This window comes from Phalacrocorax carbo, chromosome Z (genome assembly GCF_963921805.1).
Source record: "Phalacrocorax carbo chromosome Z, bPhaCar2.1, whole genome shotgun sequence".
Lineage (NCBI taxonomy): Eukaryota > Metazoa > Chordata > Aves > Suliformes > Phalacrocoracidae > Phalacrocorax > Phalacrocorax carbo.
In genome coordinates, this window is record NC_087548.1 from 36,547,247 (window position 1) to 36,572,933 (window position 25,687).

General features: G+C 36.8%; 1 protein-coding gene across 9 annotated transcripts in view; it reads left to right on the top strand.

Moving 5' to 3' along the window:
- Nucleotides 1-25,687, top strand: part of CNTLN (centlein) — a 200,869-nt gene that overhangs the window by 103,418 nt on the left and 71,764 nt on the right. For all 9 annotated transcript variants that reach the window (XR_010370779.1, XR_010370780.1, XR_010370781.1 and 6 more), the window contains 2 exons: nucleotides 19,574-19,623; nucleotides 24,466-24,557. Coding sequence is in view for 6 of the 9 variants with exons in the window: in XM_064439574.1 (XP_064295644.1) it covers nucleotides 19,574-19,623; nucleotides 24,466-24,557 (142 nt within the window). In the remaining 3 variants the exon portion in view is untranslated. The remainder of the gene's footprint in view (nucleotides 1-19,573; nucleotides 19,624-24,465; nucleotides 24,558-25,687) is intronic.

A 25,687-nucleotide genomic window follows, 5' to 3' on the forward strand; every position in this document is an offset into this window, starting at 1 on the left:
AGTGTTTATTCATGCTAATGGCCAAGTGAAAACATTTCCACAGCTCTGCTAGGACGTCCTATTTTGATCTTCTCAAGTGGTTCATTTTCCCTATGAAGTATGCAATACCTGTGTTATGCTGCAGTCATTTCCTGTTAAGTACCATATTACTGTAGGCTACAGAAGTAGCTATTGTATTGATGTTCATGTTCTGTGTTAAGAAAAACACGAGATTTGATCACTTTTTGTCCCCATTAAGCAAACATAGTAGTATTGAAATAGTAGTTAACGCTTAGCTGAGGAGGAGAGTGACTGTGCTTGTATAAATATAACGTTTTTATTTGAGTTGCATGAAACTGCTGAAAACTTGCAAGATAATGATCCAGTAACATAAAAAATTTGAAAATTCTTTTATTTAGCTGTGCAACACCAGTGCTTTAAGATTGAGCATCTTGAGTTGCATAGAACTGGCATAACTTGAATGAAAATAGGTGTATAATTTTAGAGATAGATACATTTGTATAGATGTATCTATAAATGTACACACAGATACATATAAATCTAGTATAGCTCTCAGTTTTTTAGATAGATTATTTTTAATCTTGGCTATACAGTGCTAAATGTTGTCTTACTTTCTATAGAGTTGTATTGACAGATAGATATGTCCTTCAACACTTTCTTCCCACATTAGTCAGATTCATCTTTATATCTATATTATTTTGATTTTGCTGAAATTTAGGGTAAATTAGTATGTAGCATGTCCAATTAAACTATTACTTGATTGCAAGCTAGCTAATTTACCTATGTTGGCACTTGCACATTAAATTCTTGTTTGCTGGAATACAGGCATACCTGATCCCGTTGGTCTTTCTGTACAGACTTTGGCAAGGTATAGTTGACTGTATATAAACTATTTTAGAAGCTTTACAATTGTACATCTTTTGTTCTGAATTGCTTTCTAGGAGATCATATAAACAAGACTAGGAACATTGAATTATTTGGCAGTACCTTCTTCGACATAAGACATTATAACATAAGTCACTGTTTTCATAGCTAACTGGAAACTGGTTGCCCGTATGGTATGGTCATATGCAGCTTGTGATAAGGAGGAAACATTTATAAAGTGAAAGAGATAGCCACATCTTTCAAAGAACCTTTGGTAGTCATTCTTTCCTCTGAGTTCCTGGGTAGCTGTGCCTGTCCTCCATGTAGGCAATTGCTTTGGATCTTTGAAGCATGCAGAATCACTGCAAGTTTGGTAGTATTTTTACTCTGCTATAGCAGCTATTTAATAAAGGTTTCTTATTAGTTTTGCTTTTTTAGGAATAAAAGACCTCATGATTTAAACTTGCCTTGTTATTTGTAGAGTCAAAGCAACTGTTCTATATCCTGTGCTAGTGGTATGTCACCAGTCAGCTGGCAGGAGCCTAACTTGGGACCAGCAACAGCATATGATGCCTCTTGCATTTGCTGGCTATCAGTATGGGTATGGTGGAGGGAAGCTAAATTTACTGTTCTGGAATGGTGGCAGTAAGAAGCACAAACCTAGGCTTTATTAGTTCTTCTGCTTCTTGAATGTGTCTTTTTTTTTTTTCCTTTTATTCTAGAGAACCTGCTTAAAAAAATGCAGTTTGGATCACCTTGACAGTCTCGTCAGCTAAACAGGAAATATCTGGTCATCAGAGACCTTTAGTTTTTAAAGCTCCATTGTTGTGTTCAACATCCAAATACCACAGTATTTTTTTCCATTGTTCTACTCGATAGCTATGTCGTGCACCAATTAATTTGGAACAAAGTGTATTCATGCTACATCAGTGTTAAAAAGTACCACCTACAGAGTATAGCCCTTCTGGCATACATACTATCTCTGTAATCTTTCTCCAGTTTTAGGAGTGCTGGAACATAGCAGGCTTCTTACTGCAGAATACTAAAATCTAAGATCTCAGGGCTCTTGTTTACCTTTTACTGCAATTACTAATTCTGCAAAGCCAAATATAGTTAAAATAATGATGTGGTTTTTTAGGTTTTGAATGGATAAAAAGCTTGCTAAATCTAAAATACTACCTTTCATTCTACTGAAAACGATTACAGCCTAGATTCTGCAGCTGGTCTTAGGGGGTTCTGACAAAGGTACATGGTCACTGAGTGGACCGAACATTGCTCAGTGGACATGGCGGTCAGGCTAAGTGTGAGAACTTGAAACAGTGCGGTTGTTGACTAAAACCACTAGAAATAATTGAAAATGTAAGAAAACAGCAGCGTTAGTTGTACTACAGGGTGCAGTTTTTAAAAGACATGTTTAAAGGACCAAAGTCAGAGCTGTAAATGTCACATTAAGTAACTTAGGGGCTGTTGCATAATTAACTCACATGGCCCCTGTTTATGAAGAGAATTATTTTCTCTTTTCTAGCAAGCTTCCTGTTATATTTTCAGAAGGCACTGTGTCAGCTAACTGAAAAAAATATACTGTTGCTTTACAGTATGAGTAATCTGTCAGGGATGATGAGATTAATGATCTTTAATTGTTAAGCTCGTCTCTAGAACTTTTTCTGAAGATCTTACGAGGTCTTGTGATTTCCTGTGTCATGGCTAACAGACAAATTTGGGGGCTTGCTGAGTTTTTGGAAATCAAATGTGTTGATGTTTTTCTTTCGTTCTTCCATATTTAATCAGACTTTTCTTGTTTGCAGGTTCAAAATCCAAGTAATATTATAAAATCTCTATCAGCAGCCTGTAGTTTTTCAGTGCCTTCTCATACCTCATGAGGCTATGTCATACTGAAAACATGTGGTCATGCCATTAAACGTTCTTCCATAATGCATAAGCAGGGAAAGGCAGAACTAAAGTTGCATTAATGATAAAATGTAGGCATTGTCAGGGACAAGAATAGCAGAGAGATGTTGGAGAAAGGTAGGGACTCTAAGTTAGCTTGCTTTTGTATTGCTTTCAGAGAAGTGTTGTCTGCCTTGCTGTTGAAGCTCAGTGATTTCTGTAGATTATGTGAGTGTTACAGAAATGAAATATTGTATTGTTAGTAAGCTTGTGAGTGCTGTATTTTTCTTTTCTCTATTGCCTAGACAAAAGTTCTTCAGCATTTAGGTGGAAATCTCTGATTTCTCAGCCTACAAATATATATGTATGTATGTATAAAAATAAAGAAGTACTAAGTATGTCTTGTTAAACTGTACTGAATATTCATAGTAAGACGCCTATGAACATACAATCTATAACACCAAAGCTGTAACATAAGTTTTTAGGCTGCTATATTAAGAGAGTAATGAGGGAGTAATGAATATAGGTTTCTCTCCACAATTTCTATGGAGTTCCTGGTAATTGTGGTAAGAGCAGCACTGCTTGATGTTTTCTGACAACAGCTGAATTTAGCATACAAAGCTAGTTTTCCATTTTCCTGACAATGAAATTTATTAAGCAATGTTTATGTACTCTTGCCCTATATCTTGAAATCTTTCCTGAAGTGTACAGTTCTAGAATTTCAGAAGATCAAATGTGGAGCTAGGTGGACATTTATTGTGGCCCAGCATGATCGTAGTGATTAACTTCTTGGCTCTCTTTTGTTTCACGAGGCAGAATATGCATATACATACAAAAGTTAATGCTGTCTTAATATTTTTGGACCATCTAATTTGCAAAGAATTCAGAATGTGTGTTCGAAGATATATTGTTGTATTTGCTCTTTTCAAACACAATCACATGAGAATAAACATGGAATCTTCCAAATTTTCCTAAAACTCAAATATTTTAGTGTAAGAAATAATTTAAGAACTTGATTTGTGTCCTTACTTTACATTATTGGAAACCATCTCCATACTAAAAACAGGCTGTAGGTAATGGAGATTTGGGTGTGTTGGTCATCTGGGCTTTATATAAAGGTTAAAAGCACTGATGCGATAATAAAACTCTTTTGGTACTCATGCAATGGAGTCCTTACCTTATGTGCTTCTCTGAGTTACATTGATTACAGCGGTACCCCAGTCATGGCCCTTCAGGTTGAATCCTTTCCAAACTAACTACAGGTAAACACTGTTTATGAGGCTGTTCTGATGGTTTTGTTATAAAGGAATGCAAAAAATCAAAATAATGAGCATAATTCGCACAATGTAACATTTTTTAACCCCTTTTGGTCAGCTGAAACTATTTTAGTCGCTAGTCACTAGTGCATCTTTGGGTTTTGAGTGACAATTTGAAATATATCTCAAAACTCATTCTTGACAACTATGACACTGTTCACTTTTTTGTTATGTGAACTGACATTGGATTGGTGGGGGGGGAGTTGCTTTTATCCTTTTTCGCTCCTGAATGTGAGTTGTAAATCAGAGAGACTTTACTTAGCACCAACAGATATTGCTTCCTGCAATTTTCATCCATCCTTAAGAGACTGAATTGGTAAACAAGAACGATAAAGACATATTTCTGGGAAGTGAATGGACAAAGTAGGATAGATAGCTCAGTGACTCTGTAAAGTCAAATACTCCATTTCCTTGGTTAATTAAGACTACAGGTTTCTTTGCGTAACGTGTAAGTTTACAATTTTCTTCCTGCAAAAGAATTCCAGTAAATCATTCTGGATAGTTTGAATGTTCACAAAATGTAAGTAATGCTAGTACTTTTTGGTTTACTCTTCTTTTGGCAGCATTATCCCCAGACATATGTAGTGGTTTTTGCTCTCTCGCACAGTCTCGATCAAACACCTGCTCCCAGGTTTACTCTCACCTCCCAGGGCTGTCAGTTGACACATAAATATACAGACCCATGAAAAGAGCATATTTTGCCCTTACTGCAGGCAAATATTCTTGAATCGTAATGCTGTAGGAACAAATTGAAGACTTTCTGTCAGATCAGTATTTCACCTGTAAAAGTTGGATAAAGTTTCCACCTAGCTTGGTTCTCATGACTCTAAACAATTTTTGAGTAGTAGAAAATTAACATCAGTGTTTGCATTATGATGTATCAAGACTCCCCACCCTAATTTGCAACAGCCTCTTCCTATATTTTATGTATGGGCTTTTTCAAAACTATGCATTTTTATGTGCATTCTACATATGGTTTTACAGAGTTGAATTTTTACCCTTTTAAAGACTCGTGAACAGTAAGGACAATTCAGTTTTGCTTACCTAGAAGACCTTTCTATGTTGATCTGCTGTCTTTCTTCTCAAGTTCCTTTCCTTTCTGAGGAGATGAAAACAGAGCTTATTCTGCTGTCCCATTTTCCTTCCAAGGATTATTAGGATATGTAGCTTAAGCTTTGGATAAGAAAACATTGCAGTTCTCTGGCACTACTTTGACCCAGTGTCTTTAAAACTTAGTTATTTTGGTTACTGTAATAAGCAACACTACTGTCCCTTTTTAAGGACCCTGGTAAAGAGCATGTGAATCTTGCTTAGCAGTCTTTTCCTGTCTGATTTTCTTCTTAATTTGGCTTTCCATTCTTTAACGATCTTCCATGACTCTGGAGGAAAAGATTTGAAAAGGCAATAGTTAACCTCTTGGACTCAGAGGAAAACTTACCTGACTGCAGCAGCTGCTGGACTAGCCCCCTGATATCTGTCCACACCAGCAAGAGTATGCATTAGGAGATTGTAGTTGGTTCTGCTTATTTCTCCAAAGAGTCATCCTGCTGCAGTCTTACAACCTATAATCCTTGGGAGGGAGTCAGTTTCCTCAGTGGGTTTTTCCTTCTTATATATTCAGCTCTATTAGAAATGAGATTCTCTGCTTGGTTTTATTTTCCAGATAAAACTCCCCAGGACAAATGGAAAAAAAAAAAGTCGTATTGTTCGTATGGATGTTTATTTTAGACTGCCATGAGCCTGCTCTCTTAATTCCTTTTATCTGTATGCAGAGGAGTGTAGGAGTCTCCTGCTGGCCCTACCTGTGAATGCTGATGAGCAATGGCTGACTTATGAGATGTGCATTACTCTGGAGGCAGTGGTTTGCTAGAGGACTAACTAGAGTCCTCTGGCAACGGTTAACCTAGGGTTGGCAACTCTTAAGGGAAGGAGCCTTTTGAACTGTTAAGTGCAGAAAGAAAGTTTATGCTATAGTTCAGCCCATATTTCTAAATTACATTTTCTGTAATACATTGAGACCCAAGTGCGCCTGTGTATAAGTACCTTAGATCTGGGGCTGTGTGAGGGCTCCTGATGGTATCTTTAGAACTGCTGACAATTAAAAATGATGAGTACTAGGAAATTTTGTTCTAGCAAGAAGGTGTATTTTGCACAAGCCCTGCTTATATGCAGATGGTACAAACATTTCGCCTATTATAGTAACTTGATAAGTAAGCAACTGTTACAGATAATTTCTTGCTGATGCCTAGACATAATCTAAAAGAAATCAGAAGTAATTCCTTTGGCAAAACTGATTGTATTGCACAGGTTTTATTATGCTACCTCTTCCTATATTTCAAACGGTTATTACAAAAATAACTAAAAAATGGAGGAGTAATCAAAAGTAGTATATTGCTATAAAATAGAATTCAGAAATTATTATGATACTGGAAAGAGCTGGTACTCTAATTGTGGGTCAAGGTCAGGACCTTTAAAAATGTATGCAATACCAGCATAAACTATTAGGTGGATAGATTTGATCTCTCTTGATTTCTTACCATCCTTGTTTTAATATTGCCAAGTAAGACTGTTAGTTGGAGGATAGAAATTAAGCAATGGTACATTAATCAGGATGCTGTGTGCTTTTCTGCCTTTCTTAGTGCCTTTTGTATTTCTTACAAGGAACAAGAATGACTTTTATGAAGTTATTGATAGTAAAAGCTCTTTGAGGTTGTTCTTGGGATGTGAAAACAAATACATGATTCTACTTCTGACCTATCATATTAGAAGATACTGACAGTCTTCTAGGAAGTGCCAGTAGATTCATGCTAATATAGGGTGCTGATTGCTGTTAATTCAAGGACTCAGTGGCTTCTTGGCTAGGAAGGAGTAGGAAGTTGTTCTCTGACCATGTAATCTAGAGCACTTATGACTCTTGTTGGCTTGGACTGTTTCTTGTCAACAGAGTAAACTTTAAAAGTATTTTGAAGTAGGTTATATTGTCAGAAGGTCTCTTTGGGTTTTTGACTTGTTTTGGAAACAGGTGAGAAAATGCTTATTGTTGAGAAAGAATAGCTGAAGAAACAGTTAAATTTTACTAGATATACTTACAAGCAGCATACCCTCTCTATCTGGAAAGCTTAAGGCCATGAGGCAATTTCAGGTCTGCATAAAGGTGAAAAGCAGTACACCAGTTTCTAGACTTTGTAGGACTTTAAGTCACTTCTCTCCCATCTGATGGGCTAGCAAAGCTGCTAGAAAAGACAACATTTGAGTATGACAGCAAGGCATTTTTCTGGAAGCAGTCATAAATTCCGGATTTTTTTCAGTCCACTAGTTTTATTACTCTTTCAAGCACATTGCTAAACCAGTCTTTTTTTCCTCCCTTTTTAAGAAATGGTCCTGAGCATAAAAGTGTATGTGAACTGAATACATAATTTAAATAAGATTTTCAATTCATCTGATAGATATAGGATTGGTGTATTTGTTCTTAATATTAGAAGTAACAATCATGTAAGTCACTCATAAGTATGTGACCTTCATTATTGGCAAATTTGGTAGAGTGTAACTGTAAATTTTCAGGGTCCATTTTTCAGTTATACAGTCTTCTTTAGGACTCTAGAAACCATGACTATTAACTAACCAGGACTGAAAAGACTTTCCCAGTGCCATGTTTTGAAGAAAATCAAACCAAACTTATTGAAATGAACCTATGTAAAGAATGCATCTGGGTACAGGCCAGGTGATAACTGCAATTTCAACATTGCAGGCTTTTAGAAGTGGCTCATTGTGTTAGCATTACCATTGCAGATAGGAGTTTAGACTCTGAGTTTAATGAACTTAATAAAGTTTAACTGAGTGGTTACTAATTTTCTTTTAATCTAGATTGCTAAAAGGAATTTCTAGTAATGAATCTCCTTTGCCTAAGGTTATTCATGTGTACAGCTAGAAGATGTTTTATGCAAATTTTCAGAGACAATTCCAAGCAGTTTTTTCACTGCTTTTAAAATACATTGAAATTTAGTTAGGTTTTATTTCTATTTTTAGTTTTTTAATCAATTTATTAATGGTTAAGAGCTTATTTACAGAATCCTGGAGTTTCAACACCCTGCAATGTTTCACCTACTCCACTTATCAATATAAAAGATTGTGTAAGTAGTCAGAATACTTCACAGTATTTGATAAACATTTGCACAAAGGTCATGTCTGGTACCTCTCTTGTTTTAAATTATACCCTAGGAACTTCCCTTTTTAAAAGTTGAATTAAATAGCAGAATGAATACTCATCATGAATGTGACAGAGACTTTAAAATGCAGTAGTAGCCTTTGACTTTGTCGAGAGAAAAGGTGCAAAGTTGTGAATGTATCATGATCTGGGAATGATAAATTTATACTCACTCAGGTTTGCTTGTCTTTCCTCTTGACCTGCATATTTCCATTGTATTCAAATCTCATCATTCATTCTTGAATTATGGTTCAAAGGTCTATCTTCTCTGAGTCTATAGAGAGAACCTTTTTTCAAATAAATTTTTTGTTTTCCTATTATGATTGCTATAGGCTTTCTTTGGAGTTCTACGATGCTGTATATATATTCAATTTAGAACCTTAATCAATTCTGTAGTCTGTGTTAGGTTTTTCCATAAGCCTCTTTTTTTTCTTTCCCTCCTGGTTTATCAGCCTTGACTGCAGGACTGCATAGTTTCTCCTTGCACATTCCTTAATTGTTTAGTTTTTTCTTTTGTTGATGTTGTGTATGGTTTGCTTAGCAGGACTTTGTTACCTACATACATCATATTCATCCTTTTGCGCAGGTGTATCATCTCTAAATGAACTTCAGTTTCTAGCTCTTCCCTGTAAAAATGGAGCTTAAAATGTGTTTATCATAAAATGCTTAGAAGGTTGAGGTTTTTAAGTTGTGTAATAGCAGAAATAATAGTGAAATAATGTTTATGTGATGCTGACCAAATAACATGCAAACTTAAATACAACCATAGAATTAAAAAATTTTAATTTTAAAAAGGCAGAAAATCAAATTTTCTCCAAAAATGCTGATTCATAATTTTCATATGCTATATATTTTATTTGCTTGCACAAGTGAAAACATACATTGTATGAAGAAAAGAACTAGAAAGCATCCTGCTTTTCAACTGATGCATTGCCATTAGGATTCTTGTGAATGGGTAAACTGAAAGCGTCCTCCATGCTGTATCTTACTGCTTTACTAAGCAGATAGTTGACTGTTTCCAAATTTTTGTAGAGTTGTTCTTCTCCTGCATTTCCTAAATACACTCATTGTTGAATTTCCTTACTGGGAAAAGAGTTCTCAGTGGCTCAAGTACTTGTGTTATAACTTGTGTATAACACTCAGTGTTATAATCTGAAATAGGAAAGATAATGAATGCAATCTGTATTGTAAACTTATTATTTTTTTTCACTTTGTTTAGTAACTACTGGATATATCAGGAGAAAAATTATTTGATATCAGATACAAAAAGTTTAAAATATGCTGTTAGTTTTTCTTTTTTTTTTCAGTCAAGCTTGTAGTTGTATGTAAAATGTTGTAAAATGTAAAATTTGTGGATCAGTCCTAAAAAAAACTGCTAGAAGCACAGTTAAACTGAGATTAACATAAGGCATCTAAAATATACATCATCCTCAAAACTGCCTACTCTTGAAACATCTTCAACTCCCATCATTTCTACCGTCAAAAGATGGAGGAGGCATATACTAATGTTCAAAAATTTCTTTTTGATATCCATGCTTCAAGACTACAATTGACTAGAAGCATTTTACACAGAAACTACCTTTCCACTGTAGAAATACCTTCAAAGATTCCATCTCTCAGCTTCAGTTTATGTCTCGGATCTTTTCAGATGACATAAACACGATGCCCTTTGCTCAGCACTTGCTAAATCAAACACAAGCTTTTCAATGCACAGAGAAATCCCCTTTCAGTTAGGAACAAAACCTGGTGCATTTCTTCTTTTCATTGTTTGATGTGTTAATTGAACTGAATGATGTAAAAAAAAATGATGCAGTAAACCGAGGGAGCATATGCTTAATATAATTACAGCAAATATTAGCTTAATCTGTTAAAATAGTGTTGGAAGCTTTTATTAACCCCATCTGAACTTTGACACTGCTGTTTTGACTCCCTAGTTCCAGTAGGTTAGTATTCTGCATTACCACACACAGAGCTTATTTTTGATCCTTTGAGTTGAAGGATTGCAGAGGCAACACTTCTTTCACCCTAGGTAAGTGAGGGAAGCATCTCATGTCACTAGAATCTGTGCAGCTGGATCACAGGTCTCTTCAAGTACCTAATCCACTTTGTAAAAGTGTTGAACATGGATCATTTAAAAGACTGGTGGGGCAGCCATAGTCTGTTAAAGGCCACCCCCCTTTTGGGGAAAAAAACACAGAGAGATGTTTATCTTCAGACACACTTGAAATATGTTTTGGAGAGGGAGGGATAGTTTAATAAAGATAAATCAGTTCTGTGATGGGACATTTAGGTAAATAATGGTGTAAATGAAAGGCTGGAAAGCAAGTATCTCCCTCCCCCCACCCCGCTTGTTGCAACTATATTCTTTTAGGTTGAGTAATTTCTTTCAGTGTTGCATTATTCTTCAGCAGTTTTCTGTGACTTCTTCAGTTACCTTGAATTCCTTGGAGTTCCTTCTTGCCCCTTAGCAAGTTCTTACTTGACCCTTCTTTGATGCTTCTTCCAGCTGATCATGTTCACTTGTTCTTGGGGAAAGTAGCAATCGTACAGTCTCTGCAAAGAACTGTACTCTTCAAGAAGATCACGTTACACCCTTTCCTCCTTTTTGTTGAGCTGCATGCACTCTTCTAACAAAGTATGGACACCACAGTACTTCTATGGTGAATTTTAGAGAACTGAACTAGATGTATATTTTTTTTTATAATCCATATACAGGTGCATTTTTGTTTTTAACAAGTTTAGCTAGAGTAGCATGTCAAAAATATTCAAATGTGTCAGAGGATATTTTACTGCTGAGTTGGGAACAAGCAGAAAAGAAGGAAGAGCTGCTTGCTTCTATATGTGGTTCTTCACATTGCAATTTTTGATCTTTTTTTGGCCTTGAAATGTAAAAAAACTTAGGAGTGATAGTAATAAATCATGATAAAAGGCCACAATTACTTGTATCTTAGTTTTTCATCTTCTGATTTTATATAATTAATGTAATATGTATCAGGACCATATGGATTATAAATTTTTATTTTTCGCTGTTGGCACTATATCCGCCATAAAAATTCTGTAGAAAATAAAGCTTGAAGGTATTGTTGTATAACAGTTGTTTTTCAGAAAGAAAAGATTGAATATAAGTCAGTACAGAATCTGTTCTCAAATCAGTTAAATACTTAGAAATTTTCTCTATACTAACTGTGTTAGGCCTTGAGTGGCCCAATCTGTGCATTTGAAACTTAACAACCTAGTGAATTGAAGATTGTCAGGCTTCAGAGATTAGAAAAAATGAAAGAAACCAAGAAACCAACTAACTAATTAGGACAGAACAGGACAGGACAGATGAGAGTGATTTGTTCACAAAGGAAGGCAATACCTGTGTAAGCTTCCCCAGACTGGAACATGTTTAAGCTCAGGATGCAGGTAGCAGGCTCCCCAGTGGAATGCAATTTATTCCATTTGTTTTAATGTGACATGTATGATTATTTACATGCAAGGTGTGTTTTATATGTGCTGCTGCAAAAAGCATACATCTTGGGAAAGGAGAACATCCTGTTTGCAAGGAGAAATTTAATCTCATAGATGAGACCATGAATGAGATCAGACCTGCTTTGTAGCTGATGTGACAGTGTCCTCATGCACTAAGAATGCTTCTGTAGTAAAGGGACCCTTTTTAAGGATAGGAGGAAGTGGGTGTTGGTAGCAGGAGGTCACAAAAAATAAGGAAAGCTGTTTTAAAATATTGTCAACAGTAGTTCACTGGTGTACTGAGCAACAGAACAAGGAAATAATTTACAAATATTTCTGTGCTAGAAGTCCAAAAAAAAAAAGGTACAGAGCTAGACTGCTTGGCATCAGATGACAGTCCTGACACAGTAAGCATATACAAATGTATACATGTATGTATACAAATGCACGCAGTCTAGGTAACAAACAGGAGGAACTGGAGCTCCGTGCCCACTCAGAAGTTTATGACATCATAGAGTAACTGAAACGTGGGATGACTCAAATGTTTTGGGGGTCGCAATGGATGTTTATAGGCTCTTTCGTAAAGACAGGCAGGGTAGAAGAGGTGGAGGAGTTGCACTCTACATTAAGGAAAACCTTGAATGTATCGAAGTCAACTATGGTGATTGTGACTGCTCTATCGAATGCCTCTGGGTTAAAGTCAAAGGGGTCATCTCCAAGCAGGACCTCACAGTGGGCATCTGCTACTGACCTCCTAACCACGATGACAATGCCGATGAAGTGATAACTTGGAGCACTAAAGCAAGCTTCTGGCCAGCAGAACCTGTCCTGATGGGTGACTTCAACTACCCAGACATCTGCTGGAAGAACAATACAGCAGCTCTTGTGTCATCCACCAAGTTCCTGGAATGCGTAGAAGACTGTTTCCTGATACAAATGTTAGATGTGCCAACCAGGAATGAGGCACTGCTGGACTTGCTATTCACAAACCAAGAAAACCTCCTTTGTAAAACCTGTGATAATGACCTGGAGGAAAGACTGTAATCTGTGGTGTACAGTGTTGCCCAAGTACTAGCTTTGCAGGAATGACACTGTATGAAGAGGATTATATGTGTAATATCGGACAGCTGTTATAGAAAAAGGGAGCACTGTGTAACACTTTTGTGTAGAAGTCCTGTATTTTAATAATAAATAAGCACTGAGATTGTACTGCTGATCTTTTCATCAGAATGCTGACTGTGATGCAGAAATGTGAAACAAGATTTGCTGAGTTGTGAAGGACAGGCTGTAATCATGGAGGGTTTCAACTATCCACATAAAGCCTGCATCATTATCTTGCCAAGTCAAGATGTAGAAATACAAATTTTTTACGGAATAAGTAACTTTTCTAGAACAATCAGTCTTAGAAACCAAAAGGAAGAACACTCTTCTGGATTTTATTTTGAGTGGTAAACAGAACTTAGTTGAGAAAGCATTGGAGAGAAAGCCTCTCAGTAATAGTTACCTCAATACAATAAGAAGTGCAGAATTGTGCAGCTTGGAAGGAACCTCTGGAAGCTGTCTTGTCCAATCTGCTGCTTAAAGAAGTTGCAGTTTGGGAAGGTTTTTTTAGAGTCTTGTCAAGTTTTGACAAAGGATGGAGGAGATGGAGAACAAGGATGGAGATTTCAGAACCTTTCTGGGCAAGCATTCCAGTGTTTGAACAGCCTTAGGAGCAATTTTTTTTTTATATCTAGTTGGAATTTGATGTATTCTAACTTGTGTCCGTAGGCTGTCATACCATCCACTGTGTTCCTCTGGGTAAAGTCAAACTCCATCTTTTTGACACCATTGTGTTAGGTAGACAGCAATAAAATCTTCCCTTCTCCTAGGGCTGAATAAACCCAGGTCTTTCACCCTGTCATCATAAATCATGTGCCCAACGTCTGACCATCATGGTACCCCTTTGCTAGACTTAATCTAGTAGGTCGGTGTCTTCCCTGGAGGAGCCCAAAACTAGATACAGCCACACATGCAGTCTCAGGAGCGCTGAACAGAATCAGCTTTGTAAACCAGCTGACTATACTTTTGCCAATATATGCTAGTATGTTGTTAACCTTTGCCACAAAGGCATATCACTACCTGATGTTCAAATTGTTGCTCAGAAGGATCCCACTTTTTCTGCAATGCTGCTCTCTAGCCGGATGGTATCCTAGAATGTCCTGTTGCCAGGAGTTATTCTGGCAGGACTTTGGCTGTGGTGAACTTCATGAAGTTCCCATCAACCCATTTTTTTTTCTCCTATGAAGTCTTTCGGAACAGTGGTCCAGCCCTCTAGTGAGTGTATCAGTTGCTCCTCTCAGTTTTATATCATTTGTGAACTTGCTAAGAGGCACTCCAACCCATCTTTGAGGTTGTTAATAAAGACATTAAACAGTACTGGCTCTGGTATGGATCCCTGAGGTTTGCTTTTAATTGCTAGCTGCCAGTTGGACTCCACACCATGGATCATCACCCTTTGAGTCTAACAGTCCAGCCAATTTCCCAGCCACCTTATCTACTTTTCAATTCAGATCTCATGTCGTGGTCTAGCCCCAGTCGGCAACCAAGCACTGCACAGCTGCTCACTCACTCTCCCCCCATGGTGGAATGGGGGAGAGAATCTGAAGAGCAAAAGTGAGAAAATGCATCAGTTGAGATAAAAACAGTTTAATAATGGAAATGAAATAAGAACATGAGAGAGAGAGGGTGCCTAGGAAAAACAAGTGATTCAACTGCTCACCACTGACGAGTCCCTGAGTAGCTATCACTGCCTCCTCACAGTTTATATACTGAGCATTACATCATCTGATATGGAATATGCCTCTGGACAGTTTGGGCCAGCTGTCCTGGCTGTGCCCCCTCCCCTCCCAGCTTCTTGTGCACTTGGAGAGCATGGGAAGCTGGGAAAGGCCTTGACTAGTTTAAGCACTACTTAGCAACAGCTAAAACCAGTGTGTTATCAACATTATTCTCCTAAATCCAAAACACAGTGCTGTACCAGCTACTAGGAAGAAAATTAACTCTATCCCAGCCAAAATCAGGACATCTCAACTGTTTGGCAATAAAGGAAGTGGGAGACCATCCCAAATGCCTTGCCAAATTAAAGGTATACTCTACTGCCTGCTCTCCCTTTATTCTTACAGCCTGTCATCACCTTACAGAGGTGATCAGGTTGAGAAAGCAAAATTTTTTCTTGGTAAATCCATGCTAGCTGTTTCTGGTTACTTTCTCGTCCATTAAGTGACTGGACATGATTTCCAGGATAATTTGCTCTGTTGCTTTCCTAGGAAAAGAGGTGAGGTCTGTATTTCCCTACATCTCATCCTTTATGAAGATGGGTTCATGTGATGTTTGCCTTTTTTTTTCTTTCTTTAATTAGATTTAAATAGTAGCAGAAGAGAGTGGACCAAAACAATTGCCCGGGGGCTATTCACTTTCCAGAAAGGGAACCACATAAAAATGAAGCAACTAGTCAAAAAACCTCCAATCCCCCAAACACTGCAGCAGGCAGTACAGTAAGCCTATGAACAGTTAGAGACCCTTTTAAGAAAGGTACTGTAGCTGAGACACAGCTGAAATAATGTGCTACAATTTTAAAAATTAAATAAAAAATGCAAACCCAACCCCCACCCCAAAGCAGCTTTAAAAAGCTCTCTGTAAAGACTCAAAGGGAAGTTTTTGTGGCCCTCTCAGAGAAAAGGTCAGCATTTAAAGTGTAAGCTTGCATTGGTCATAATAGCTGGGCTAATAAACAATGGCAGGACAAATGCAAGTGGAAAGTTGAGAAGGCTAAAAAAGCTCTTGAAGAGTGATTTTCAAAGATGCTTAAGCTGCGATAGTAAAATTTTGTTTAAAAAAGTGAAAAAGAAGCCAGATAGGAAGTTTGTAGGTTTGCTTAATGATAACAATATAAAAGGAAATATAGGTTTTACAAGGCCTTAAAAGAACAGCTCAGTGAATCTTTGGATGAGACTTCCCCATTGAGAATGCTAAGAAGTTACCAACAATTCATGTGTTCTTTGTAGCAGATATATCAAAGGTGTTAGATCTGTTTGAAGTAACTGTACAGCAATGATAAGGTCAAAGATATAAGTTATTTTTTAATATCTTGATGCTAATATCTTCACATCCTGAGGAATATGAAGAAACTGAAGTATGAATTTACTGAACTGTAACCTCATTGTAAACAGCCATTGTGCCAGTTGACTGGCAGGTTGCCACTGTAAATCCCATCTACAAAACGGGCTCCGGGGGAGCTGCAGACCAGTGAGCCTGACTGCTTCCATACTTGGGTAAGATGGCAGTCTGTCTTTAGGAAAAGAGGTAAAAAAAGAAAAAAATAAAACAGAGAGGGAGAGAGATCACTGAGCCCAGATCAACACAGTTTTGTTGGGGAAGCGTCAGTGTGGCTCCTGTAAAAGGAAATCCTGCTTCATTAATTAACCTGCTGGAATTGCAGAAGAGTGACAGTAACCATGTGGATAAAATCTGATCTGTATTTTCCAGTTGCCTTTGATAAGGCTCCATGTGAAAGGTTATAAAGAAGTTCCATTCCTGCAGGATTGCGGGACAGGTCCTTTTAGCAACAGGGAGCCAGGTAAAGCAGAGGAAACAAAGGGTAGTGCTTATGTGCCACTTTCAGGTTGTAAAATGGGAATCAGACTGCAGAACCTGTTAGGCTTGTGCTCTCTCCTGAGTAGCCTCTGCTTTTGCTTCTGCTGGAGGCAGGCCACTAGTGATGAATGGACCCAGCACTGGTATAACCCAGTTGGGCATTTCTAGCATTCATGCAAGCCAGTTGTTGACTTGTATGGGTTGGATCTTGTATTAGACATTGTAAATTCTTGTCTAGGCTTGCATGAACTATTTCCAGCTTAGATATATCATAACTTCAGTTAGATGCTATTTCACAGGCGAATGTATTTGGAAGTGCTTCAGATATTCAAACTATAAACCTACCCCTTTACTTATTTCATATAATTTACGTCTGCATGTCTTTCATCACCCAAAAAAACCCATTTAAAATTAGGTCTGTTTTAAAAGCTTGTACCATTATCACTGTATGCTTGTCACTTAGAGTTTCCAGAGCCAGTATGTATGTATATATGAGTGTAAACTTGCATTCATTCAAATAATGTTTTTAAAGTTGAAAAATAACATTTAGAAGATAGAGGCTCAGGCAGGAAGGATTCTAAAATATCCTTAATTCACTCCCTTGTATTAATGTAGTGTTGAATGCAGTCTTTAACTGCGTAAACAGAGAATGTTTTTTTCAAAGAAGAATTTTGCTATTCAGTGCAAAAGTCAACATGCTATGAGGAGTTAGGGCAGCGTGGAGGTAAGGGCCGCTGTATTCTGTGTTATAGAAGTTGATGATGACTGAGGCATGGAGAATGAAAGAAGAGCAAAGAAAGTCAACCTGTGAAGGCAGCTGAGTGATTCTGAAAATAGCTGCAGTCTTATGAGTCATGCAAAGCAAGTTACTTTGACTTCATGTTTCTCGCTTTCTTTATACTTCATGTGAGACTGTGGGATGTGAATTGTCGTGTTTAGAATTGAGGCTAAATCAGAGATGCATTAAACATATAATGTATTTTAAAAAGCTGTCTATACTGAAAGACCATTTTTTAAAACCCTTTCCTTAAGTTAGCAGATATTTTGGCCTGATATTCTTTGTGTCTTATCTCAGAGGGATTTCGTAAAGCACAAATTTCCTGTGAAGCACTTAGGTGCTGCTTTTCAGAGTACAGCCAAAAAGGCTGTGAGGAAATTAGCCATCCAACCTTCATAATAGCTAGAATAATGTCAATTTGTATAGGATGTGAGGTTATATTATAAGCAAAATCTGCCCTCTGGTCTGTATGCTGTAGGATCCTAGGTTAAAATAGGTAAGCATCTTATTGCTAAAATAGTGTGCAACTATATAATTAAAGATTGTGTCAGAAAACGCAAGTATAAATAAACAATTTAAATTAATGTCTTTCATTCTAGCAATTTCGAATTTGACTTTGAAACTTCAGCATTGGTATCCTGGCAACTTTATTTCTATGTAATTCTAATAAAATGAAAAAGACTAATTCAGGTATTTTGTTGTACAGAGATCTTAGCTGATTGATATTACAGAATATACTACTATTATAGTAGTAGTATAGTAGTAGAACAGTGCTGGAAGAGGGGAGGGGAGATTTTGTTAAAAAGTTTCTCAAATAGTCACTGGCAAAAGAGGAATGGTAAGATATATCTGCACAAGGTTGGCTGGTGGTTTCATCTGAGACTGAGTATTTATTCCCCTCTTGACAAAATTCCACATCCTACTGGTCTCCTTTTCGTCTCAGACATTTCCTTACCTAAAAAGGAATGGATGAAACTTCTTAGCATATCACAGAATCACAGAATGGTAGGGGTTGGAAGGGACCTCTGGAGATCATCTTGTCCAACCCCCCTGCTTGAGCAGGCACACCTAGAGCAAGGGGCACAGGAACGCATCCAGGCAGGTTTTGAATATTTCCAGGGAAGGAGACTCCACAACCTCCCTGGGCAGCCTGTTCCACTGCTCTGTCACCCTCATAGTAAAGAATTTTTTCCTCATATTCAGGTGGAACTTCCTGTGTTCCAACCTGTGCCTGACGCCCCTTGTCCTCTTGTTGGGCACCACTGAAGAGTCCGGTCCCATCCTCTTGACACCCACCCTTCAGATGTTGATAAGCATTTATGACATCCCCCCCTGAGTCTTCTCTTCTCCAGGCTGAATAAACCCAGGTCTCTCAGCCTTTCCTCATAAGGGAGATGCTCCAGTTCCCGGATCATATTCATAGCTTTCTGCTGGACTTTGTCCAGTAGTTCTTTGTCTTTCTTGAACTGGGAAGCCCAGAACTGGACACAGTACTCCAGATGTGGCCTCTCAAGGGCGGAGTAGAGGGGGAGGATAACCTCCCTTGACCTGCTGGCCACACTCCTTTAATGCATGTTACAACCAACATTATATCTGAATTTTGTAAATTCAGATTTATAAATTTTATACGACTGTTGTACAAGTGAGTTTCTCTGTTTGAAGTATGCAAAGTGTTGCCAAATTAAAACTAATTCCTGGGTTTTGACACTTTTTTTCCCCAGTAATATATTGATATGGTTTTGGTTTAATTTTTTAAATGGTTTTAGTGATGTTTATGTGATTATTCTGTGTTTCTTATTTTTTGTCATGGTTTAACGCCAGCTGGCAACCAAGCACCACACAGCGCTTGCTCACCACTTGCTACCCGCCTCATTCCCCACCCTTGGTTGGATGGGGAAGAGAATTGGCAGAGTAAAAGTGAGAAAACTCATGGTTGAGATAAAGAGTTTAATAGGTAAAGCAAAAGCTGTGCACGCAAACAAAGCAAAACAAAGAATTCATTCACTACTTCCTGTTAGCAGCAGGTGTTCAGCTGTCTCCAGGACAGCAGGGCTCCATCACACTTAATGGTTACTTGGGAAGACAAACCCCATCACTCCGAACATCCCCCCCTTCCTTCTTCTTCCCCCAGATTTATATGTTGAGCATGACATCATATGGTATGGAATATCCCTTTGGTCAGCTGGGGTCAGGTGTCCCGGCTGCATCCCATCACAGCCCCTCGTGCACACCCAGGCTACTCACTGGTGGGGTGGGGTGAGAAACAGAGAAGGCCTTGACTCTTGTAAGTACTACTTAGTAGTAACAAAAATATTCCTGTGTTATTAACACACTTTGGGTCACAAATCTAAAATATAGCCCCATGCTAGCTACTGTGAAGGAAATTAACTGTATGCCAGTCAAAACCAGGACACCTTTTTATTTCCTCTTTTGTAGACTGAATCTTGAAGAAGAATTGGATCAGATGAAAGCACACCGATCTGTGGGTAAGTTCAGGAGTTTAACTATGTTTACAACAAAAAAGATAGAGTATTTTATATGTGTATGTGTGCATATGTATATGTCTATTAGAAATATTAATTTTAAGGTTACTTTCATTCTAAAGGTTGATTTCTTTTACTTGAATGTGTATTTTGCAAGTGTTAGGCCATACATATTTCAGAGTATGTTTACCCTTAAGTTCTCCTTATGCCTATGAAGTCAATGACAATTTTTAGATTTATTCACTAATACATGCGTGCAATTTATGTGTGTTTATGACATAAAATTTAATTATTTTATGTTTGAAATATCTATGTATATATATAACTATATATGTGTAAAATCTAAAACATGTTTAGATATTTATGAAGCTTTCTCCAGAATCTGAAATGTTTTTGTAGTATTGAAAGAGAGTGCTACAGAAATTTCATGCCCATTCAGACTTCCTTTTTAATAGTAGTCTCACAAAGTACATGAATTTGATAGTAAATCAAAACGGTGGAACTTCTGTAAGAATTGATCATTAATATCTTCTTTTATATCTTTACAATCTTTACAGTAGTTGATGGTTCTGTGAAAATGGGTCTTTGTCAGTCCGATAGGTAATATATTACCACTGCCACTCCGTCGCTCTTCTGATTCTTTGTATTAGTTGCTGTTCCTGAATGGTCTGGGAGAACTTGTCAAGAGTGCATAGTTATAGACCAGCTGGGTGGTGAATTCTTTATGCACTGTATTGTGCAAAGGAAGGGAGTAAGAGACTTGGAGAAGTACTCTGCATGTTCTTAGCAATAAAGCCTTATAGTTCTTTATCCAAGTTTTTTGCTGCTGGATGTTTTTTTGTGATTATGTTGGCCACTTGAATGAAAAAAATAAAGATCTTTTCCCCCTTTATTTTAAATTTGTTTTATAGTATCTATAAAACTAAGTGGAAATATTCAGCTGCTGAAGACTGAAAGTTACTGTTTTCTTTCATGTTAATTCTTATGTGTAACTTTCATAGCCTCAGTTAGAGCTGAAGGGAACTAGTGAAGGTTTAAAATACAGATCTTAAAAATCACTGATTCGTTTTTGCCAGTTTAGTCAGTCTTTGCACAGAGAGAAGTGAAAGGAAATCAGCAGTGAGGAGGAGTTGAGGACTTGGTGAGCAATAACCATGCATTTCCAAAAAACAGTCAGATCCCAGAAACTGCCAGTTCTTGATATGTTTAGTGCTTTAACAATTAATTTTTTATGCCTTCCTTCTTCATTATCTTTTCAGATTAAAACATATCCTCTTTTAAAAGTGTCTGGGTAGATGCACACATCTAGTTTGGTTATTGTTCTGATGATTAGTAGTTGTTATATTGGGACTGATAAAAAGGGTTAAACTACTAATGAAGTGTGTTAGGCAAATTCTATTTACCTTTTCCAGTATTTGTTGTTGTAGTTATCATTTAGAATAACAAAAAATTTTTATGAGATAAAAAATCAAGTCTAAAGATATGTATTAATGAAAACTTTTAGTTAGCACCTAAGAGTGAGCTGATTCCAGCCATTTCCAAACTTGTACTAACTGAAGTATAAGAAGTAGTTGCTCACCCAGTCTGTAGAAGGTGATTTCCTTGTTGTTCCCCTTGCAAATCCCTATGGCATTGCAGTGTGGTGGGCAGTTTTATCAGTTGGTTGACATTTTCTGGAAGACTTCACCATAATGACTGAAGCTGGATGTCCATCTTTGAGCATGAGTGTATGTGAGCAATCCTTGCTTATGCACTAAGCAAGTGCATACACCCTCTGCCCTAAAATGGGTATTAAATGCCTTTCTCTTCCCAACCTGATGACATGAATTTACTCAGCCTACCACTCATGGAATTCGCTTTCACCTTAGCAGGCACCTGTTTCCATCAGGCATTCTAACATTGAGAGATAAAAAAGTGGCTGAGCTTTTCTGTATTAAAAAAGATAAGTTCTATCCTATTGCTTCATTAGATAGATATCAGTTGTGTTTGTCAGGATGACGTACTGGATAGCTTTGTTGCTCTTCTGTATCATCTTTCAAACCCTGATTGTCAAAGGTGAAGGAGGTCAGGGAAAGGAAACTCTACTACTGCCATTCTCAATTTCTTTCCATTCTGATTCAATTGTTCAAGGTGTCTCTTTCACCATTGACAATTATTTTCTAGCAGTCATCAAATCCAAATTCACTATTCACACTTTTCATGCCATTATTTGGTATGAATGTAAAGAATATGTTGGGAGGTACTCATGCCATTTCTTCCAAAAACAGGGAAGTGGGTCCATCTAATCCTCTTCAGAAAAATAACAAGTGCCTTATTAAAAGAAGGTAAACTGTTGGCCCCCTATTTCTTCAAGGAGGCAGTCTGAAGGCTTCTTTCATTATGAGACGACTTCTGAATCTACCACGTCCCCAGCTCATGTGTGAGAATGATCTTCCCTTTTGTGCTCTTCACAGTGTTTTTCCCCACTGGCTGTTTCAGTCTTAGCACATCTTTGGGAGCATGGGTGGCTACCACTGAGGTCAGTAACACAGTGGCTTTCTGCACCACAGCACCTCCTGTCAGGGGAATGCTTCACCTGGTGCATACTGGAGGCAAAAATCTCATTCTTTTGATGGTTCATGTAGGTACTCTGAGTGACTAATACACAGCTCTGTTTTTTTTGAAACTGATAGTTTTTTCTCTGTGTAAGAAGGCTTTCTGCAGATACTAATAGTGAGCTGTGGTATCATAGTTCAGGTGCCATTTTGGCAGCGATATTGAACTAACTCATCACCAGATATGGTGACCATTAATTAGGAATTAAGTGTTACGTTCTAAAGCTGTCAGTTAACTGTTTTCTCAGTGGGACGTAAGCATACTTCTTTAAGACCTTGGTAATTTGACAACTGAAGATAGTGGGTCTATTCCTTGCAGGAGAACTTGGTGTTTTTTATCTAGGAGTATGATGGGTAGAGCATATGTCTTGCTGAATAGACTGATACGATGAATCTTTCTGCTATCATAGACAGACAGTTATAGGCAATGCTGTTTCATTGCCTCCCTAACCAATTCCTGTGAACAATTACATAACAGTTGGAAGGGAGGAGAGGAGAAGGGGGCTGAATAGGCCATTTATTTTCTGCGTGATAGAAAGGGTTACGCATCAGTGCCCTTTGGCTTTTCTTTAATTTATGTTGCTTATGACTTCTGTGGTAATAATGAACATGTATAGTCTCTTCTATTTTGCAGTAGCATTCTTTATTCTCTGCATATAATATGTTTATTTATAGGTAGAGTTTTAAATTCTATTGTAATACACCCACATAATAAACATAACACCTTGTGTGCTTTGATCAGTTTCTTTGACTATGGGAAATAATTTTTCTTTTCAGTGGAGTACAGTAAATGCTGATATAAAATCTACAGCAAACATTCAAATGAGTGAATATTTAGAAAAAGATGAAAAGCATGTTCATATTATCTTTGTGTGTTACTTAAAGAATGTTGTAAATGTATGCAGTACCACTGTGCTGGGGGACTGTAGTCTGAAATAACATGGGAACTAACATATTAATATCAAGGTAAAGGTACATATTCCCCAGATGCATAGTTTTACCTTTTTCAGCTTTTATTATCTTTAGAATAGTGTTCCATTTATTTCATGAATACAGAAGTATTAATTGGCCATGACATGTTGCAAAGACAAAAGAAAGGTCTAATTCACTCTAACAAACTTGTTAGTCACTGTTTATATCAAGAGGTTTGTGAATCTACAGAGAGTAACACTGTTTTCTTCTACACTTGCTTTGTTTATAAATCAAAAGTTTTTAAGTGACCTGACATGTCTGCTTGTAGTTTGAAATGATACTTCTAAAGCAGACCCCCACCATGTAGGAGAGACATTTATCCCTTAAGATTAATAAGTTAATTTTGGGGGAAGAAAAGCAAGAAAAGAAATGTGAATATTGTAGTGTATTTACAGTACTGGCATATTTTGTTCTTTAATGTAATATTTCATATTCTAAGAAAAAGTCCTTCTGAGGTATGTAATTGCTTGTTCCTATGAGAAGTGGGCAATTTGTGAATGCTAAGCTCTTAGTTCAAATCTAAACAGGTATTTTACTTCTGATTTACCATATGTATTAGTACTTCTAAAGTTTTTCTTAGCATTCTCTATGAATAGATCTAATTTTTAACTTGTCTTTTTTGTGGGATTTTTAGTACCTAAAGTGCATAGCTGTCTCTGAGAGTGATGCTTAGAGTCATGTTCACTCTTATTAGTTGTGTCAATTACTAATTGTTATGAATTCACAGTATTGCAATGGAATGATTTGTGTGATTTATCTGGTGAAGTACATGATCTTCCACTTAACAAAAAAAGGGGTTTAAAGTTTCCATCCATCCTAATTCTGTTACTGTTTGCTTTGTTCACCAATCACTCTGATCCTCCTAGCAGGGGACAAGACCTAGAGAATAAAACTGGTAGTGACTGTGTAGATAAAAAGGCAATGAATTCTGCTTTTAAGGCATAGAGGAAATAGTCTATGAAAGAATGAAAATTGGAATGAAAGTACAGTATCTTTAACCTGCAGATCTATTGTACCTTTGAAAAGCTTGTAGTATGAAAAAAAACCATGCTGTGATGCTACAAAGATTCATAATTATGTGACAGAACACTTTGAAAAGAGGTCACTCTGTAGAAACTGGCCAAAAAGCTTGTCAAGAAAATAGACCACATTATAAATAATTGCAGAAGTAAAGAATGTATTTAGTTAAAATGTCTAGCTATTGTTTTAGTGAAATACTAGGTGTCACAATGTATTTTATTTATTCTTTGATAGAGATGTATTATTTGTTTTCTGCTAGAGCCACTTTTTAAACTTAGTGAAGGTGATGGGGTGAAGAACAGTACTCCAAAGAGGAATATGAAAGAAGTTTCACATGAGATGTTACAGAAGGTAAGATACCAACCTCAGCAAACAGATGTAAATTTTAATATAAGAATCATATATATATGTCAGTACTCATTAATTTAGTCCATGATTTTCCTTTCCTAATTAAAAAATATGGATTTCCAGAGTTGTGTCAGAAATTAGTTCTAGTGAAGTAGCTGTGAATGTATCATGTGAGATAAACATGGTTCATGTCAGAGAAAATTAAAAGAATCTTCAAAGTTATAATGGTAAAAACTAACAAATTATCTAAATTGGAAGTAGCATATGCTTAGCATTTTACCACTTTTAAGTTCAGAAACCTTCATTGCTTTTTCTGTGTATGTAATTTTACATTATTTCCGGTATTATTTTCCATAGAGGTCTTGCTGAAAAAAATATATTGATGAAGAATAGTGGTAAATCCACTTTTTATTGTATGTAAATTTTAGCACAACATTGAATATGCAAATATTTTTTACATATGTGGGTTTATCACTCTTTTCACAGGATAGTACCATATGCATTAGTGTTCCTTGGCTTAGCAAATATGATGAGTATTTAATCTTTACTCCTCAATATTCTACGTGTTTTACCTCATACAGTAACAAGGTGTTCTTAACTAGTTGCTATTTGTATTGATATTTGTTATATACACAAGTAGTTTAGTACGTTAACAGGTGTTCACTTAAGAGGGCTCACTTGTATTTTACCATATGTTTTGTTTGCTGCAAAGAAAATACATCCTTCAAACAGTATCATGCCTTTTGTTTGTCATTTTGCAAAACAATATTTGTTTAATTACTTATAAATCTTTAAAAATATGCTTAAATTGAATAAACACAAATCTATAACTTTGAATGTCAGTTTAGGTATGTCTAGTTTTTATTTGTGAATTGTCTTGTAGGAAGTATGGTAATTTACAGCAGATGATGTGATTGTATATACTTGTAACACTTGCCATATGGTCAGGCAATGAAGGCTGTCATCTCGTTATTACTGAATGACAAACATCATGTTAAAATAATAACACACAGAATAGGAAGTGCTCACATTCATTTATCTTAAGATAGAGTGAATAATTGAAATAATATGAATGCTACCATCTCAAATGTCACATAGTTTATGCTTGCTTATCATCTATATTTCAGAACTAT